This window comes from Erpetoichthys calabaricus, chromosome 1, assembly GCF_900747795.2.
Source record: "Erpetoichthys calabaricus chromosome 1, fErpCal1.3, whole genome shotgun sequence".
Classification (NCBI taxonomy): Eukaryota; Metazoa; Chordata; class Cladistia; order Polypteriformes; family Polypteridae; genus Erpetoichthys; species Erpetoichthys calabaricus.
The window spans coordinates 24904373-24925471 of NC_041394.2; the positions used below are offsets into that span (position 1 = coordinate 24904373).

A 21099-nucleotide genomic window follows, 5' to 3' on the forward strand; every position below is an offset into this window, starting at 1 on the left:
TTTATGTAACACCCGGAAACACTTCTGGTGTCCTGAAACTGTGGCTCAGAAACACTTCCGGGTGAGGTAGGAGCCTGACAGAGTAGGACTTGCAAGTCCCCTCAGCGCTCACTGGCAGCACCCACAAAAACCAACAGCGCTGAGCAGAGAAACTCCACTTTCCAACTTGCCCTGTGAGGATCTGTGGCGATGCTGCAACCCAGGGAAGCTACCATCTAGCATTCCGGAGGAGACAGTGCCCTGTGCAATCTATCTCCCCCTGTCCTTCCATGCTGTGGACATCATGGGTGGCACCACTCACACCACACATATTTGTACTCTTCTATATTATATTTATTTGGGTATTTGTTGATGTTGATTGTGTCATCTACCCATTTCCAAATTTTGAAAGTAGTTTTTTTCAGGAAATTCTTTGGTTAATTTTTTGAAATATAATTGAAGGCACCACATGAAATGTGTTAATAACAGTTGCAACAAAACTATAGATGAAATGTTTTCTATTTACATATTGCATTTCTACAAATACATTAATGTCTTACAGTGTCCATCTGCTAAAGCAACATCTGAAATCATTCTCTCCATAAACAGTGTGCAAATAACTTTATAAAAATATTTTGTCTCTGTATTTCTAGTGCCTACAATGTACCTGTCCATACACTCTTAAAAATAAGGGTGCCAGGTTAGTTCTTCAGAGTGATGCCATAGGGGAACCATTTTTGGTTTCCAAAACACCTATCAAAAATTAATATTCCAGAAAGAACCTTTATCTATTTAAATTTGTAACAGGCTCCATTCAGTAAATAACCATGAATAAATGGTAACAGATTTGTGAAAAATCAATGGGTCATAGTTTTAAAAGGATCCTTGTTGCATACAATAACACAGGCTAAGTCCACGTTTTCTTAATCTGTTAGTGTTCTACCAGATTGCCTGCTATGCATTAAAGATTTCAGCTTTCTGTCACATATTAGGAAGTTTATGAAAGCACAAAGAACCAACTACATATGCAAATAACCCTTCCTACTGTGAAATGCTGCTTTGTCAAGCATTAGTTCTACGAGAAACCACGCAACCCAGTAAAGAAGCATAAAATGTCACTAAAGAGCCAGTATTTTTAAGGGTGTAAAGCAGAAGTTCACACATGCATTATTTGACCAGTTGCATATATGCAAGCAGTTTTTGCTTTCTGAAAACATTTGTAGTACTAGGGTGTTGTACCGTGTTAGCCATTATGAATGTAGTAAGAAGTCAAGAAAAATGACACCTTTTATTGGCTAACTAAAAAGATTACAATGTGCAAACTTTCGAGACAACTTGAGCCCATTCTTCAAGCAAGATGTAATGATTACATCTGGCCTGAAGAAGGGGCCTGATTTGCCTCAAAAGTTTGCATATTGTAATCTTTGTAGTGAGCCAATAAAAGGTGTCATTTTGCTTGACTTCTCACTGAAAACATTTGGAAAACATATAATGCCAATGCATGTTGCATGGGGCCCAGGACAGAAATCAGACCTGGAAAGGTACCCTGTACACTCGTAAGTATACAGATAGATAGATAGATAGATAGATAGATAGATAGATAGATAGATAGATAGATAGATAGATAGATAGATAGATAGATAGATAGATAGATAGATAGATAGATAGATAGATAGATCGATCTTTATTTGTCCCCAGGGGGAAATTTGGCTTTTTACAGAAGCTCTTTAAATAAATAAATTAATAAATACATAGATATACACACATACTATTGTCTGAACACAGGGTGGAATGATTAAAAAGGAAGAAAGATTTAAAAAGAAAGAAAAGAAAACTTCTGGCCATCATAGGGTTGTAGAAGATGTGAAGGATGTCAGTTTCCACATTAAAGGAACATAGTCTCCTAAGGAAAAGGAGCCTGCTCTGCCTTTTTTATATAGTTCCTCCATGTTTGAGACCTTTCCAGCATTTCACATAAGGCACTGCACCACCAGGTCACTCAGTTTTAAAATATTATCTACAGTAAACAACTGGATTAGAAGCATACTAATGCTTTATTTATAGTTTATGCAGTTGGATTGCTGCGGCACCTTTGCTGATCTCTTTCCTACTTTGGTATGTGTGTGTGATTGAACCCTGCAAAAGATTGGTATCTAAACTCACTCTGGATGTAATTTATTCCACAGCACATCTAGGAACAAACATATTTGGCTATTGAAAGTGCTTAATGACACAATTCTAATATCCACTTTAAAACTGGCGATCTTCCTTAGTTACACACACTCAGTCCACATACAAATGGGGAGAACAGGCAAGCTTCATACATACCCTGACTGTGCTAGAAATCAAATCAGAATTCATGGTGCTGTGTGACAGGAGCTCTAGCTGTGAACTGCTGCTCTTCCCATATTAAAAATCAGTTCTAAATAACCCGGTTAAAACCAAATGTATGGGTGTAGCATTATCTCATCCAGTTCATAGCACTGATTGCATACTACGCATCTGATTAGTCTGTCACTCCCGTGATACTGGCAGCAAGAAAGCAAGGTCATTGTGAAATAAAATAATTCATGTTCTGTAGGTAGATACTGTACTCTGATCTGAACAATACAAAATTTAGGGATCTTTTTTAATTTATCTATCTATCTATCTATCTATCTATCTATCTATCTATCTATCTATCTATCTATCTATCTATCTATCTATCTATCTATCTATCTATCTATCTATCTATCTATCTATCTATCTATCTATCTATCTAACAGAATGTCTGTATGTTTTTCTGTATGTTCCCTATACAATCTTACACCCTTTGACCGAGCTAGACTAAAATTTTGCATAATTGATTTGCCCTCCTATACTCTGAAAAATAAAAATGCCATAGTGGTTCTTCAGAACAGTGCCATAGGGGAACCATTTTTGATTCCCAATAGACCCATCCACATGAAGGTTCCAGAAAGAACTTTTATTTATTTGTATCTGTAACAGGCTCCATACAGTAAATACCCAAGAGAACAGATTTGTGAAATACCAATAGGTATTGATACTGACTCCTCTATTTTGCTGCTCTTTTCAGTTTCCTGCTGTGACATTTTGTCACTTCTACTAGTCCTTTCTCTGGTAAGTGACACCAGAGTAATCTTGGGATTAACCCTTCTTCTTCTTAATATACCTCAGTTTATATAGCTGAGGACTTCAGTGTATGTTTACATTGCCCAGTGCATAGGTAGGGGTATGTGGACAGTTGGACAAGGTCATTAGAACTCAACCAAATGAAGTAGGGAGCTGCAATTTGATTAAGAATTCACTGTAAATCTAGAAAAAAGGTTCTTGGCGCAAAATTAACTCCAGAAACAAGACATAAACTAAGAGCCCCCATTAGAAGTTATGGGTTTTGGTGTTCCATTTCAATGAAGGATTTCTTCAATAAAAATACCTGATAATTCTCTTGCAGTAGGTCATTTTTTGAAAGGGATTTTCATGCTTTGAAAAACTTCCTAATATGTAGGAAAAACTGAAATTTTTAATATATGGTAGGCTACTTAGCAGGACACTAACAGATTAAGGAAACCTGTGGTATGTAGTGTTGAAACCACACCAAGTCACTATTCAGAGTTTTGATTACCAGTCTTTTATATTGAGAAAAAATGACAAACCAAAGGATTTGCAATATAAAAATAGCATACATCACCTGTTTCAAATTGAACCTGTCACAGACTATTGTGGGACACAAGTTCAAGGCACACACAAGTTTTATTTTTTCTTTTTTACCTTGTGGGAAACGCCTTCCCCCTGTTTCCCACAGGCACAACACAATCTCAGCACAAGCACAGCACAAATCCTTCCTTCTCTCTTTTTTTCTTCCTTTCTCCTCCACTCCTCTGGTCAAGCTTCGTCTTCCTCCTCCCGATTCTGGCTCACCGAATACTGTCCGCTGGTCACTTATATAAGGCACCTGGAAGTGCTCCACTTCTGGCAGCACTTCTGGGTGTGGTAGAAGAACCACCCACAAAGGTTCAGAAACAGCTGCAGCACCCCCTGGCTGTCCCAACAGGGCTGTTCCCAACACAATCTCCCATGAAGCCCTACAGGAATCATAGGCACCATCGCCACCATGGGGTCTGCCATCTAGCATTCCGGGGGAGGTATTGCTCAGTCCATACTTGTTCCCCTGGTCCTTACAAGGAAGAGGCGCCCCAGCCGGGCAAGGGCCCCAGCCATCCACAACACCTTTTAAACACAGCAGAGCTCAACTGTAAAGACCACCAAAGTAAAAAACCAATTGGAGACCGGTGTGAATTACTTTGTCCACTCATTCAGTGCCAGCGCGGATGGCCAGAACAACACAAAACAGAGGAAAGTGTTTAGCACTTTGACAACAAGGACAACAACTTTTACTTCTACAGCACATTTTCATATAGAGAATGTACAAGATATGAAAGAAATAGTTACAAGAAAAGAAAAACAAGTTCAATTAAGCACGAGTAATAATGAGCAAAGTAATAAAAAATAAATCATTTTGGGCATGCACAACATAGATATATAATTAGAATAAAAGTAGAGTCCTTATATATAATATCATATTCGATGTCTCTAAAGATGAGTCTGATGATAAGTTTAGAAAATCGAGTTATGGAAAAAAACAAAATACTCTGAATCCAGCAAAGATCTGAGCGTGAATTCTTATGGGTTGACCACAGAGACACAGTTCAAATGCGTTAACTTTCACTGGTTCCATTGTTAAGCAGAAACTGTAACTTGATGTGAGGGGGTTGCCTTTTCCCACCTGAGTTCACAAATAATATGTAAGTTTCACATTCATGTTCGGTGAATAGAAATGACAGGATTTTGGACAAAAATATTTTCTTTTTACGTCTTGAATTTTAAGACAAGTCTCTGAGAGAAAAAAACATTGGAAGCAGGATTTGCAAAGCAGAAACTAGATAGATAGATAGATAGATAGATAGATAGATAGATAGATAGATAGATAGATAGATAGATAGATAGATAGATAGATAGATAGATAGATAGATAGATATTTTATTAATCCCAAGGGGAAATTCACATACTCCAGCAGCAGCATACTGATACAAAAAAACAATTTTAAATTAAAGAGTAATAAAAATGCAGGTAAAAACAGACAATAACTTTGAATAATGTTAACGTTTAAGGGGTGGAATTGAAGAGTCACGTAGTTTGAGGGAGGACCAATCTCCTCAGTCTGTCAGTGGATCAGGACAGTGACAACAGTCTGTCGCTGAAGCTGCTCCTCTGTCTGGAGATGATACTGTTTAGTGGATGCAGTGGATTCTCCATAATTGATAGGAAACTATTTAAACTTACTGTGAAAATGATAATATTGCATTTTTCATTAATGGTGTACTCTCCTGCTTGTTTTCAGGTTTGAAAGTCTGGATCAGGAAATGAACAGCTTAATGGGCAGAATCTTAGATGTTAATCAGATTGTCCAGCAGTTGCTAGACAGTGGACACCCCAGTTCTTCGGAGGTCCGTGGCTGCCAGGATCATCTTAATGGAAGGTACCTAACATCAACTGATTTCACCGTTTTTACATACTTTTGTTTGAATGTTTAGATTTTGTTTTTCCAGGTTGTTTTTATTTTATTTTTTTTAACGTAGCTCGATGTCTTTAAATTACATTACTAGTTTCTGGTACTTTATTGGTTAGTCTACTCAATCTGTATAACTCAATCTTTTTAACTATTAAACGATAAATGTCAGTGTCATGATGCAAACGTTTTATTATACACAGCTGTGTAACTAATTCAGATCCACTTTAAATTCGTTTGATGTTTAGTAAGCTCATGGAAATGCCAAAAGGGAATAAATGAAGCACAAGGAATTGTACTGTTTCCTTTATCTTAATGTATCCTCTTATTATTTGGTTAATATACCTTCATTTTTTCTGTAGTCTTGTGATCCATTTTGAACATAAGAAGAAGCGTGTAAACTTCCAAGTGGAAGTAAATGCAATGCTTAATAGCCTATTTGTAAACAATCAGGATACAAGTGCATTGTGTATTTGTAACGTGTTTAATCACTCGGTTCAAATTTTCAGCAAGGGAAAGTTCACCTCCAATGTAAGTAATCAATCATTGATTGTCATTGATATTGCCTATCGGTTACAAGCCTACTTGGTACTAACAAAGAAACCGTTAGTCTTTTCCTGATAAAAAATTACAGAAACAGGCTTCAGGGCAGCATTCACAGATTCAAACCCCATGTGAGAGTAGATGCCCGTTTGTCACCAGGTTTAACATGCCTGATGGCAGGTTCCTGTTCCACGGCACCTTAACCTTCTATCCTAACATGAGCTTGTCACTATTACGCTACCAAAACTGAAAGAATGATTCATCAGCTTGGTGCTCCTTTTTCTTCATTAAACATTTCCTAGATCTAGAAAGTAAGCATTTGCCAATCATGGTCTCAAAGAAAAAATATTGTGGGTCAAGGCTAAAAATATTGTCACAATAATATCACCATATTGCCAAAGCCTAACCTGAGTCTGTGGGACACCTTGGATTCTAAGTGAATTAGTAGTAGTTTGAGTGTTGAAACAAAAAAGCAAACAATACAATTACTTTTCTTGTAATAGACTCACTTTACTTTAGTCTTCTTACCCTGTTAACTAGTGTGACTGTAGATGGTGCTATACCAGCCCTTAACCCAACACAGACAGACACGGGAGGCACACTACTAAAATAAAGTGCTTTTATTTTTTCTTTGCTCGTATAAGACGACGTCTTCCCCGTCTCCATGAGCCCACAACACAGTCCAAAGCACTACTGCATACAATGCTTTCCTTACTTCACCCTCTATCTTCACCACTCCTCTCTTGCAAGCTTAGTCCCTCTTCTCCTGACTCTGGCTCTTGGAATGGTGGCTCCAGATGTTTGATGACCCATTTCCGGCTACACTTCCTGGTGTGGCGGAAGAACCGCCCACATGGGCGCAGGAACCAATGCATTGCCCACTGGTGGCATCCCCAGATCCCAACAGGGTTGTAGAGAACTCCATCTCCCATAGAGCCCTGCGGGAATCCGAGGCATCACTGCCACCCAGAGGGGCTGCCATCCAGTGTCTCAGAGGATGTACTGTTCAGTCCATGTCTGTTCACCTCGACCATATACAGAAGAGGCATCCTGGCCGGGGAAGGGCCCCGGCCGTCCGCCACACTAAGCAGCCTACTCACTAAATTGTGTCAGCACTCCATGTACTAAACTAGTAGTAGTCACAGCATGGGTTATAAACCAACAGCCAAATCTAATGGACCCACTTCTCCAAGGTAACCAGAAGCGTGAGCAGTATCCAAGGCAATAATGGAGCCCGATCCTGGCATTCTGTTAGTTTTCTAGTCTTCATAAATAAGCAACGGAAAATAATGACTAAACCCCCATGACTCCTAGGCATTCTTATGTGGCACTGCTCATAAAAACTTCTTCATTGTATAAGATGCACCCTGTATTATTGTGCACCATGTGTACTGCTTTATTAGACATATTAACATTCATTTGTCTGTGTCCGATCTCTCTGAATGACAAAAGCTATTACATGATTTTAAATAGATTATGATTTCTTTAAAAAATAATGAAAAATGGTCACTGTGTACTAAACAATAAAGTGCATTTGACAATTCCATTCTTAAACTGCACCTGGGGTTTGGTTAATTTCATAGCAGTCAAGGCCCCTTAGCCTGCATAAAATGTGCTGATTCCAGAGCTGCCCAGTGGTGTCAGCCATTTCCAAAGAATCACTCAGGACAGGGGAAGTGGACCCCAATTATTGGGGGTGTCATTTTGGAAAAGTTTTTGCTTCTTCCAGAATTTCTCTTTGTGGTGTGACTACTACTTATGAGCCGTACTCATTGCCAGCAGCAGCCAAGTTAATTTAATACAAATTTATTTTTCCATGCTGACGTTTACTTCAATGTATAATGCATTCACTCGTAGAGGGTACGGTGCAAGATGCAATGTGAATAAAGTACTGTATAACAAGAAGTAGTATGTGTGTAGTATCCGGATGATAGAAAGGTACTGGGCATACATACTTAATGCAGTAAAACTGTCACATAAAGGAGTAGATATACATTTATACATTAATCTTCTGAATTTACCTTTCTTATTGGCTGATCATTAGTAGCTTTAGCTCATCACATTACATGTGAAAGGAACTCAGGTCCGTGCAATATATGCATATACTCAAACCTACAATGCTCTTCTGATCTTGTGCCAGTCTTTCAGACTTTCTGTTTAGTGTCCTCAGTGCATATTCAAATATTGCTCTTCTTCGAGGGAACCCACCTGTCCACACTAATGGGCAGTGTGGTATGCCAAGTCTGCAAATAATTTCATAGTAGCAATTTTTATAGGTATTTATAGCTTATCACGCTCAGATAAATAGATATAGAGGCAAAAGTTGCCTGTTATTTTAATGCTGTAGCAAGGGTAAACACGGTATTGGGACAATGTCGCACCAGTGTTTGGTGTCTCCTTGTGAGTCGCCAACTGACCTGAAGGACTGCAAGTCAGAGGGCTTCTCTGAGCTTGAACAGGCACTATGCCAAGACATGTTTCCGATGCTGCTATTTCAACTACAGTCACGCTTTCGAATTGAAGCAGCCCGATGGCAAAGCACATGCCCCAAGCCTCTGTGGGAGGGAAAGAGCACAGCGCTGAGATTAAGAGGTTGCTGGTGGAGAGAATATGTGTGTAGAGAAAGAAAGTAGGTGAAAGTTCACATTGTAACTTCCTTTCAGAGGGGAACGAGCAGTCAGCGTGACGTGTCACATGGGGAAAGGTGATGGTTTGACAAATAGGGACATTGCACCTGATCAGAGGATGGCGTAGGGTGTGCGACTTGACATTGCTTGCTATTGGGTGACCCCTGAAGAACTAAATAATGATTGGCTATTCAAAAGAAAGGGCTAGCAGTAAAAAAAACACAGTCCAGATCGCCAGGGGTCATCTTTTGACCAGTCTTTTTGCTCGCAGATGCTTCTTTACTGCTGAGTTGGTGGTGCAGAGAGAAGAATGATGTTTGTATATATTAGTGAGGACAGTTTAATTCAGATTTGTATATATTTTTAGGTGGAAGCAATCTGTGTTTGTGGGTGCTCATTTTTACATTATTGTCTTTGTGCATAATGTTTTGACATTTTGTTTTTGATTATTTTTCTGTCCATCCTTTGTGAATTATTTGTTGAAGAAGAAGGAGGAAGAAAAAGCTTTTTGTTTATTTTTTATTTTTTTCTTATCACTTTTTGCTTTGGAGTCACTGTAATTATAGAATATAGCACCTGCACTTGTTTTTCTTGCTTTCTGTTAATGTTGTTGCATTGAACTGCATATCTTTGCAAGACATTACTGTAAATAGTTATTGGCACCTTTGGAGTAAATCAAAATTCTGTTTTATTTGGACAGTCATCATTGTCTGTGTCTCAATTTTCCCCATCCCTGTTCATTCAGAGTAGTTCAGACTCAGAGTCTGAAACTGCAACTGTGCCATTGCACGGGGCACCACACTCCCACTGACAGTATCAGTTTTCCTTTTTCCTTCTCTGGCCCTAGCTGAGGTTTTCCCCAGTCCTATAAAACTTGAACTCCTAGAAACAGCTTAGTATCACACACTATAAGAACCTGACACCAGCTTCTAGTCATGATGGTTATAGTTTGATTGGCTGCATCAAGACCTGTGTGACTTTTATCATTGGTGAAGAAAATATAGATGTGGTTTTGTGATAGATAGATAGATAGATAGATAGATAGATAGATAGATAGATAGATAGATAGATAGATAGATAGATAGATAGATAGATAGATAGATAGATAGATAGATAGATAGATAGATAGATAGATAGATAGGAAAGGCACTATATGATAGATAGTGTCACAGATGGGCCGGGGTTCTTGTCCGGCCGGGACGCCTCTTCATTCTATGGCCCGGAGGAGCAAGCCTGGTCATGACAGTACCTCCCCGGAACGCTAGATGGCAGCCCCCCAGGGCTGCATTGGGACCACGGGCATGGGATTTTGGAACTCAAGCCTGTTGGGGTCCGTGGCCACCACTAGGGGGTGCTGCAGTGGTTCCTGAGCCCATGTGAGCAGTTCTTCTGCCACACCAGGAGGTGCAGCCAGTGGTGGGTCGTCAGACACCTGGAGTAAAAAGTATTCAGGGCCACCACTCCAGGAGCCAGAGTCAAGAGGAGGAGACAAAACTTGCCAGAGAAGAGTGGAGGAGACAAAGAAGGATGAAGAATTGTGTTTTTGTGCCGTGTTTGTGGGACTGTGTTGTGCCTGTGGGAACTGGGAAGGCGGTGTCCTCAGGCAAAGAAAAAGAAATAAAACATTTATTTGTTTATTTGTTTTATAAATGTGCCTCCTGTGTCTCTCTGTGTTGGGTCGGACGTTGATATAGCGCATTTGTCACAACAGACAGACAGACAGACAGACAGACAGACAGACAGACAGACAGACAGACAGACAGACAGACAGATAGATAGATAGATAGATAGATAGATAGATAGATAGATAGATAGATAGATAGATTGTACTTTATTCGTTCAAACTCTTGAAGTAAGTTGAGAAATATTTAAGTGGTATCACAAATGACGACAAAGACCCCCCTCGTACACATACAAGAAATACAAAAAAGAAGAAAAAACTTCTGACTAGGTTAGTGATAGGAGAGCATTCAGAGTGAGACATTATAATGATGTATTGTCGTAGGTATGAAGGAGCCTCAGTAGGTTTTACTGACACACTTCTGTTAAATCATTTTTTTCCCATAATGTCCTCAATGCTACTCTGTCAGAGAGAGAATGTGCAGCATTGCTGTTTTGTTTCATTCTCTCCGCTTCTACCTCCAACGGGTCAAGAGTGCATCCCATATCTAAGCTTGCCTTCTTAATCAGCTTTTTGGTTTGTTGGACTTCTCTTGAAGTGATGTTACCAGCCCAGCATACTACAGTATAGTGATGTCACTAGGCAGCAATGGCGGCAAAAATCATGTAACCGCAAAACACTCATGGTCAATATGTAACCTGCACTAACCAAATGTACTGAAAACATAACTTGTGTGTACAAAATATGTTAAAAATGTAACTTGCGTTTACAAAATGTGCTCAAAACATAACTTTTGCTTGCAAAAGGTGTGATGCTTGCACGCAGACTTTTGGCAGTAATCTAACTCCATACAAACATGCCATGCCAGAATAGAGCTACAGCATTTTAACACGTTATATTTTCATAGACCACAATGCTTATCTACGCTGTGCTGTTGTTATGTCATATAGCGATGCAATAGACAAAGCAAATTAAAGATATTAAAGCTCTTCTCAGATGCTTGGAGCAAAGTAGCAGCATTAGTTTACGTGAGTGGGTGTGTTTGTCTGTCTTTTCTGTCATTATGTTTATTACAATGTACAAATTAATCATAAAGCTTCAGTTATCTTGTTCTACTGAGATCCTGAACGGATGTTAGCTAGTTTAGCTTTTTATTTTCTCACAGCCTCAGGTCTTTGACTCAGTTTTTTTTCCCTGAAACCCCAACGCTTTAAAGTGTACAGACTGAAGGAATCAAGGGTGGATGTTTTGGGAGGAAGCCCTGTAGGTGTAGCCTTTGCACTATTCTCTACAAACTTTTTAGCAACTTGTTTGAGAATCACGTCTGGCTCCGTTAGACTACCCCCCGACCAGTCACAACTATCTTCATTTGTGCTGTGTTCACATAATTCCCTGGCTTTCTCCAAGAACACTACATTTCTCCCAGATATGTAACCTGATATAAATGAAAACCAGAGTGTGTTTTAATGAACATTGTGCCATCCAGGGTTTGTCTCTGCCTTATAATTAATTTCAAAATTGGCTCCAGCTCAAAGACACCCAGTAAAAGAAAATGCAGGCTCAGAAAATGATTGTGAATTGTTTATAATGCTAGTCATACAAGCTAAAAGCATGGTATTATTTTCATTCACATAAACAATTAACAAACAACTGCTTTTAATCCTTCATCCATTGTATGTTTTAAGTATACTTTATGGAGCTTATTGAATTAGATCGTGGAACTGGCTATATTGCGAGGTCACCAATTGAATGCTATCAAACAGCTTCATTTATTGTAGTAAAGTAGTACTCTTTCAAAATACAAAAGACATTTTGAAGATTCAGGAAATGAACGGGTAGAAATGAGATTTATAAGTAGCGTGTGAATCACTTGTGTCCTGGTATTTCTCTGATTCAGTGCATTTCTGACACATTTGTCTTTAGTATTGCTTTAGGCATAATATGTGAGTCAGTGCAGTATAAGATTTTATTTTTCTCTGCTTTCGCCAATAATTTGTTTGGTGTGTTTGAAGCATGGATTGAATTATTTAAATTGTATCCACCTTCAGAACTGTATCCATCTTCCCTTATTCTTCAACTTCAAAAATGTAATTATTTATTAATATAACAAAGCTATTTAAGGTGTTTGAGCTATTGTCTCACAGCACAGCCTTGTATTATTGCTCCATGTTCACATGGGAGTTTATATGTAGTACTGTTTATCCCCAAATTGCAAAAGATATGTGCCTTTTGGTTCAATTTAGTTTTGAATTGCACAAAACAAAGTGTATATATTCTAATAGAAATGTGCTATTAATGTGTTGTACTTGTATGATGAATGAGCCAATCACAAGTGACAGACTTCTCGTTCACTGGTAATGATTTGATTATAAATTGAAAAAATCATAAATGAAGTGATCAAGAATCATGAATCAGACCGGTGGTACTTGCACATGCTCTTTAAACATCTAGCTGTAAAATAAAAGACAGAGATGATATCACTTGTGTAATGCAACTCTCCTGTTGATCTCTGCTGAATCTATTTGTTTGTGCTTGCAAATCGCTTTGTTTAACGCACTGAATATAGTATAAGAACAAATAGTTAGTGAATTGCCCTACACTACTGAAATTGCTAATACAAAATGTGCATGTCCTTAAAGAGGGAAAGATGGAGGCACGATGAAATTATATTAAAGGTTTGCATTTGTTCTACGTACAGACAACTTTTTAAACATAGTCTACTTTTAACATTTACAATATGTTGTGATCATCACATAAGCTTCCTTGCATTACAAAATTATTTTATTCTGCAGGTGGAATCGTATTGTGGAACTGGTAGAACAAAAGAAAGACCATCTTAACTCCGTCTTGCGTATCCAGAATTACTTGCTGGAGTGTACTGAGATTAAGTCTCAGATCCAAGAGAAACGCAAAGCTATTGAAACCATACAGTACTCTGGCAGTGACCTGGGAGGTGTTCTAGCACTTCAGCGAAAGCTGTCTACGATGGAAGGTGCTTTGACTGTTTTAGAACCCAAGCTGATCTTACTCCAGCAGGATGCAGAAGAATTGGTTACTGCCCATCCAAGTCAAGCTCTTGAAATCCTCGTGCAGTTTGAGGACATTGGAGTTGAATGGGAAGAGCTTAAGAGGATGTTGCAAGGCTGCGAGGATTCACTTACAGTGGCTCGAAGGCTTCAACAATTCATTCAAGACCTGGACAACTTCTTGACCTGGCTGGTCCAAACCCAGACTGCTGTGGCTTCAGAAGTCCTACCAAGTAACCTGGAGGAAGCTGAGTTGCTTATCAATCAACATGCCACTCTGAAGGAAGAAATTGGTCGGTATGAGGAGGACTATAATCGCATCCAGGATGTCAATAAGCTGTTGACTTTGGAGGAAACAGAGTTACCGTACATCTCCCTTCAGCAATGGCTACAAAAGTTAGATGTTGGCTGGAACAAACTTTTGGATGCTTGGGAAAGTCGTCGAGAGGTTCTTGTGCAGTCACACATCTTTCATCTTTTCCTTCGCGATGTGAAACAAGCAGAATCTTTTCTTAATAACCAGGTACAGATATATTCAGTATATGGGCATTCTGTGTTTTATATGTAAATAATTTAATAAAAAGTAGAATAATTTACTGTAGTTGAATGCAGATTATAGACTTGTCAGCAATGGTGCTCTTCCACAAATTAACTGGATTGTTTTGAGTAAAAAGCAAGTTTTTCATTAACATCAGTAAAATAATTTTAATTTTAGTTATATCTCTGCTTTTGCTAATTAGGTGCCAACCTTAATAGCAGACATACAGTCTATTGAATGGATTTCTTTTTCAAAACCATGCTTATGCTTTCCTTCCTCACAGACATCTTTATCTTAGCAAACTTATCAATTACTATATTTACTTTTTCAGGCCTGTAAAATCAGTGAATGTGTTTTTTTATTTTAAAATAGCTCAATACTCAGTTTTTGAATTCAACATTTTGTATTTTAAAGAATATGGGATGAGCAATGATGGGTGTAGAGATAAATGTGCCCTGTAGACTAGTACTCTGTTTTGCCATGGGGTGACACAATTCTCAGTTTCAGACTCTTTATTACATGGACTTGAACAGAGTGTCCCAAATCCACACTATTATGGCCTTTATATTTACACTTAACGCCTGTTAGCCAAAACAAGCGGGAGAGAAGGTGTTATGGTCAGGTCTTATTTAGCCACAACTTACTGTATGTACTCGAAACTTCTGCAAACTCAGCTTTTCACTGTAGCTCCTGGGCCAGGGCATCTTGTTGTGTGGCCTTTCATGTCTACAACTTACACATAGAGGTTGGCTCCCAGTTCATAGTTTTCACTGCTTCTGACCTGGTATTCTTTGAGTAGAACAAACTTGTACATAGCACAGCAAGTTTTTCTTAAGATCGCATCTATAGTGCCTTCTCAAGTTATTCAGACCCTTTTACGTTTTTCTCATTTTGCTATGTTGCAGCCTTCTGCAAAAATCATTACTTTTTGCCTCATCAAGCAACACTCAATATCCTAGACTGACTAAGTAAAAACAAATTTTAGATTTTTTTGCACATTTATTAAAATAAAAAAAAACAACTATAACTTTGACACAAGTTTTCAGATGCTTTATTCAGTACTTTGTTAAAGCCCCATTGGCAGCGATTCCACCTTGGAGTCTTCCTGGGCCTGACGTGACAAGCTCCACACACCTGAATTGGGAGATTTTCTGCCATTCTTCTCTGCAGATCCTCTCAAGTTTGGATGGAGATTGTCAGCAGACAGCTGTTTTCAGTTCTCTGCAGAGATGTTTGATGTCACTTAAGAAGGGGCAGGGTACGGTGGTTTCTCCACCACAAAGTGTAAAGTGCGTCGAAAGGGAGATGGTGGTTTAGGGGGATTGTCCCACACTGAGTCTACAGTATGCCTGACTGTCCTGCTACAAGCAGTGGTTCCCCTTTGAATTGTCTAATGCAGAGGATTTTAAACCCAAATATAAAAATCAGTACTGTACTGGTACCCAAGAAGAGAATTATTATTATAATGACAATGAAGTCATAAAGTGATAACTAACAATGGCCATATAATAAAAAATCGGGAATGGTCTCCCCTAGACTTTCTCGTATACTCACATATGGGGATGGATATTTGAGGAGTAAACCGCAAGACAATGATTATATTTTTATGTTATGTACATTAAAGAACCATCAATAACAAATCAAATCAAATTAATAATATATTGGACAATTATTATAAAAGTAAAGTTGAATAAATCGGACTATGCAGATACATGAATAAAAGGTGAAGTACCACTTCCGGTGAACGGAAACAGCCCAAAAGTTGATAGAAAGCTATGTTTCGTACCTAATACTTGTATGCAAAATTTGGTTGACCGAAGTGAAAGCGCACTGAAGTTATCATGTTTACACACACACACACACAAACACACACACACACACGCACACAGACATAATTCCAAAAAGTGCATTTTCAGACTCAGGGAAAACGTCAAGATTCATCAAAATCTCGGAATTGAATTTTTGGACGATTACAATACTTTCCCTATACATTGTATACGACAAAGTAAATAGGGAATATTTTTGTTTCATTTCAAGAGTATTTCTCGCATGAATAGTACTAAAGGAGAAAATTAGGAAACCAATGTATTACTCCGTCCATCCAAGCCTGCTTATCCTGAGCAGGGTTGTGGGTTAAGCTTGTCCCTATCCCAGCACAATGCAGGAACAACCCCTGAAGAGGATGCCAGTCCATCACAGGGTGAATAAACACAGATACACATAAACACACACAAGGGCCAGTTTACTGTTGCCAGTCCAGCTAATCTGCACATCTTTGAACTATGGGAGGACACCGGAATACCTGGAGTAATCACACGTACACACAGGGAGAACATGGACACTCCACACCGGTAGCACCTGGTGGCTTGAACCTAAACAATTACATTCAAAGCAGGGAATGATCGATTCCTGAAGTACATCATACTGTAAGATTTAGTAAAGTTGAAAGAAATTCTTGGGTTGCAGCTTGAGGATGTGAGGATTTTTGAAAAGATAATATGAAAGGTACTTAACTTAGTCACTTTACACATGGGGCTGAGTAAGGAATGAGGTATTTCAAAATGTAATTAATCGATGCAGTTTATTAACCTTGTATTAAATAACAGTAAAAAGCTATGCAACATTAAAACGTTAAAACATTAAAACGTTTTTCTAAATGAGTTCACAAATAGTTTAATATGCAATTTAACAATTCAATAAATCAAATTAAAAACAAACAAAAAAAAGGTAGGTTATTCCAAAAAAATTAAGCACTATTTATATTTTACACAGATGATTGGTTAGCAGTTTTCCAGTCCAGTTGGAAATGTTTAAGTCTACCAACTGACATCTTGCTGAATATTTTACTGCTGATCTCAACCTTTTTATATTTTATGGTGTTTTTACAGTTCTCAGTATTCTGACAAACACATCTTTCACAGTACCAGTTAATGGACATGTATCAGACCACTTTCATACAGTGTGATGAGAAGGAATTCCTTCTTGCCAAGACACATTAAATTTAATACAAAATGTTATTTGCACCTCTGCTTCAGATTTGGATTCAGCGTCTACCGTAACAGCGAACATGCAGTCAGCCACGGATGAGTTTATTCATTGCCACTGAAACCGTATTTTGAGTACGATATTGGTACAGCAATATATACAGTGCCCTCCATCATATTTCAGACAAAGTCACATTTTTCCTCGATTTACACCTCTGCTCCGTGGTTTAAAATTACAAATCAAATAATTCAGATATGACAATGCAGACTTTCAGTTAGGGGATTTGCATACATTTTGGTCACAGCATGTAAAAATGACATTTCCCTCCATTTCTGGGCACCATAATGTTTAGGACAAATGGTGTCATGGTGTTTGTGATTCCACAGGTGGATTTCATTGGTTCATAAGATACCCCAACTTTTTTATACCCTTAGGTGTCTGTAGTTGCCAACATGAGGACAAGAGCTGCGCCAATGAAAGAAGCCATTATGAGGCTGATAAATAAGAATAAAACCATTGTCACATCCTTGTCCTGCACCTGTTATTTTCATTTTGACATTTCAATCTAGTGCCACAGTCTCATCACCTCACCAGCTCATCTGACAGTTCCTCTTCTCTGGCCCTTTCTTATACGCATATTTGCTTTCAGTCTTCTCCGACTGGCTGTTTAACAGGTTGTGAGATGGAAGTTGTGAAAGATATATATTTGTGACACAGAAATGAAAGCTCTCCGTGATGCGTCAATGACATGATTTCACATACTTGCCGCAATAAAAAGTGTGACAAATAGCAGCAGGCATATCACTTGGCACAGACTTCACCCTTCGATGAACTTTTGTAATTTTACTGTACAGTCATCCCATCACAGATGTTTGCAAATCATAATTTAAGGATCACTGCCATAGAGCATCAGAAGGGGCCAGGGAGGGTCTGTTCTACAGCACATCGGAGAGAGTAAGAATTCAGAGCTGAGCACGAGGTCTTTCAAAACTGTTATATACTTCTGATGATAAAATTCCCAAAATATTGGTACTGTACTGTTTTATAAATTGTTTTTTTCAGTACTGGTATACCACCCTGCTCTACCTTGTATCTGCGAAGTACAAGAATTTTTTACAAGTAGAGTTTCTAAAAGTTTTTTCTAAGTACACTCGCTCACCAGCCCATGGGAACAGTCGCTGGGCGCCCGCTATCTCATGGCTGAGCCGCTTGAAGGGCAGTCGGGGCACTCCTCTGTTAGACAAAGCAATTGTATGTAAAGAGATAATACATAGAAGAGTGTGCGGGGTGCGGGAGAAAGGCGGTTCGGTGCTTAGTTATTATAGATAGAAAATCAGTTACCTGAGTATTGTCTATTTTAAATGCAAATACATAATAAAACATAGTAAAAAGTAAAAGTAAAAGAAGTTTAAAAGTAAAACATAATAAATCCTAATAAAAAATGCCAATACATAATAAAACGTAAAAAGTAAAAGAAGTAAAAAAGTAAAAGGTAATAAATTGTAATAAAAAGTAAATTAAAAATTTAATTATTCTAACACCTCATCAAAAACAATATTATTAATTACTTTATCCTCTAACTTACATTCAATAAACATTGCTTTTTTTTGTTTGCTCTTGATTTTTATTATATGCAGCTCTTTTTTGTTCATTTTTCGACGTTCATTATCAGCTCTTTCTGCTCTTTTTCTATCGTTATCTAAAATTCCACGTTCTTGAATAGATAATTTGCTTTTCTGCCTTGCCGTTATAATCAACTGCATTGAAGAGTGAGTTAGCACTCAGAGTGTCACAGGGTGGTATGTAGAGAGGATGTGTGCAGTAGAAGTAATGATTGGGTGATAGAGATATTTTTATTATAATACAGTAATCCCTCCTCCATCGCGGGGGTTGCGTTTCAGAGCCACCCACGAAATAAGAAAATCCGCGAAGTAGAAACCATATGTTTATATGGTTATTTTTATATATTTTAAGCCCTTATAAACTCTCCCACACTATTATAAACATTTCATGCACAATTATACAGCATAAACCCTTTGTATTCTCTTAGATATTAGGTAAGATTCGTTGAAATTATGTATGTAAACTGTACAGTAAAACCTAAATATTATTTTAAAGATATCGAGCGTCTCCGATATCACATATGTTACAGCCATTACGACAGACAGGCCGCCAGCAATAAATACGTACAATGCAAGAAAAATTGTATACAGTAAAATGTGTGTACAGTGACACTAAACTATGTACATGTAATAAGTACATTACGTAGATAATTAATTATGGTTACTTACCAACAATGACACGACGACTTGTCCGATAACGATGAGTTTAATTTTACTGCACAGCAAAGGATAGCGTTACAGCTCTTCTAAAGGAGCCTCTTCAGGCGACTGTTTAGCACCGCCGTTGTTCTTCTTCCAGCACTCTGTAATCCAAATCCCTAAAGCAGATTCCATCCAGACTTCTGCCTTACAACGTCCACTTGCAACTTGTTTTGCGCCCTGGTTAAAGGACACTACGGCCGTAGATCTTATATGCTTTTCCTCCTTTTTAAATAAAAAGAATCATGGACTCATTGATGCTGTAATGGTGTCCTGCAGCGGTGTAGCTGTTTCCTTCCTTCAACATATCGAAAACTTTTACCTTTTCTGCAATCATTTGCATCTTCTGTTGGCTCTTGGACACAGCTCCTGAAGCAGTAGCAGGGGCACGTTAATGCTGAATGAGTGAGATTAGACTTCCTGGTTAATGCAGCACTCCGTCTCTGAGCCAGTCAGCAGCACACAGGAACTTAACTGCGTGCTCTGATTGGGTAGCTTCTCAGCCATCCGCCAATAGCATCTCTTGTATGAAATCAACAGGGCAAACTAACTGAGGAAGCAATTACCAGAAGTAAAAAGACCCATTGTCCGCAGAAACCCGCGAAGCAGCGAAAAATCCGGGTTATATATTTAGATATGCTTACATATAAAATCCGCGATAGAGTGAAGCCGCGAAAGACGAAGCGCAATATAGCGAGGGATTACTGTATGCCAACCATTAATTATAATTTCATATATTGCTTTTCTCAAATTACTTCCATCACAAAAGCACAATCAAGTTACATTTCAAACCAATTAGATAATGTGCATTTTAATCACTCACTTTCAAGGGAAAGCATTTTTGCACTGACCCTCTCCCATTAACATACACTTCATCTTCCATTTTCTCATTTCATGGCAAAAGGCAATTTGATCACCATGAGTCCCGTGTATTTTAACTTTCACTTACTATGTTGTATTGGCAAAACACAAGGAAGTTTGAAAGACGCCTCTCTACTACAATTTGCAGGAAAGACAAAGGTTATGTATTACACCTTCATTAGACTTATTAGTTTGACTGACTATACATTAGGAATTTATGTTTAAAGATTGTTTGTGGTATTTGAGATGTAAAGTTTATGTACAGAAAGTATATGGAAGATATGTTTTAAATACTATAACAGAACAATCACTTCTCCTGCTTCCTGTTAAGCCAGAGGTGCTCTGGGAACAACAGCTCAAGAGATGAAGTTATTACTTTTAGTATGGTTGCCTTCAGAGGTGAAATGTTAAGTCTAGAATGGCCAAAACACAATATGAATACAACAGGATGCTTAAGAAAATGTTGCCACTTGTGGGGATGTTTTTGTTTCCCTTACTGTTGGCTGAAATTGCAGTGACACTGAAAAGAATAAAAGACCTCCAATTTCTTCTTTACTCCAAAGTCAGTCTCATTGCCATTTCAGACAAATGGCACAGAAAGAAAACACAATTCCCTCAAGTTCTGGCATTTGTGAAGCATACTATAAGTGAGATTACCTTTTGATTTCATCAATTGTATGTCTTGAAGTTTAGTTTTTATTTATTTTATTTGTTTTTTTACTTTTAGATAACATTATGTTAACATTAACTTACATTTGTTAAGTATCGGCCAGAGTTCCCCTTCTAGCTGGCTTTCACATTTTTCATTGATGCCTATTTTGTTCATTTTTATGTGAATATCAATGATTATTTAGATTCCATATGTTGATGTATAATTTTTTATGTGCTATGTACTTTTAGCTGAAGAATGTGAATTTCCCATTGGGATTAATAAAGTATCTATCTATCTATCTATCTATCTATCTATCTATCTATCTATCTATCTATCTATCTATCTATCTATCTATCTATCTATCTATCTATCTATCT

At 38.1% G+C, this 21099-nt stretch overlaps 1 protein-coding gene across 1 annotated transcript in view; it reads left to right on the forward strand.

Moving 5' to 3' along the window:
* LOC114647794 (spectrin beta chain, non-erythrocytic 4-like) overlaps nt 1–21099 on the forward strand; it is a 432215-nt gene that overhangs the window by 136481 nt on the left and 274635 nt on the right. Inside the window, exons 16-17 of the mRNA XM_028796437.2 lie at nt 5381–5518; nt 13132–13888. Coding sequence (XP_028652270.1) covers nt 5381–5518; nt 13132–13888 — 895 coding nt within the window. The remainder of the gene's footprint in view (nt 1–5380; nt 5519–13131; nt 13889–21099) is intronic.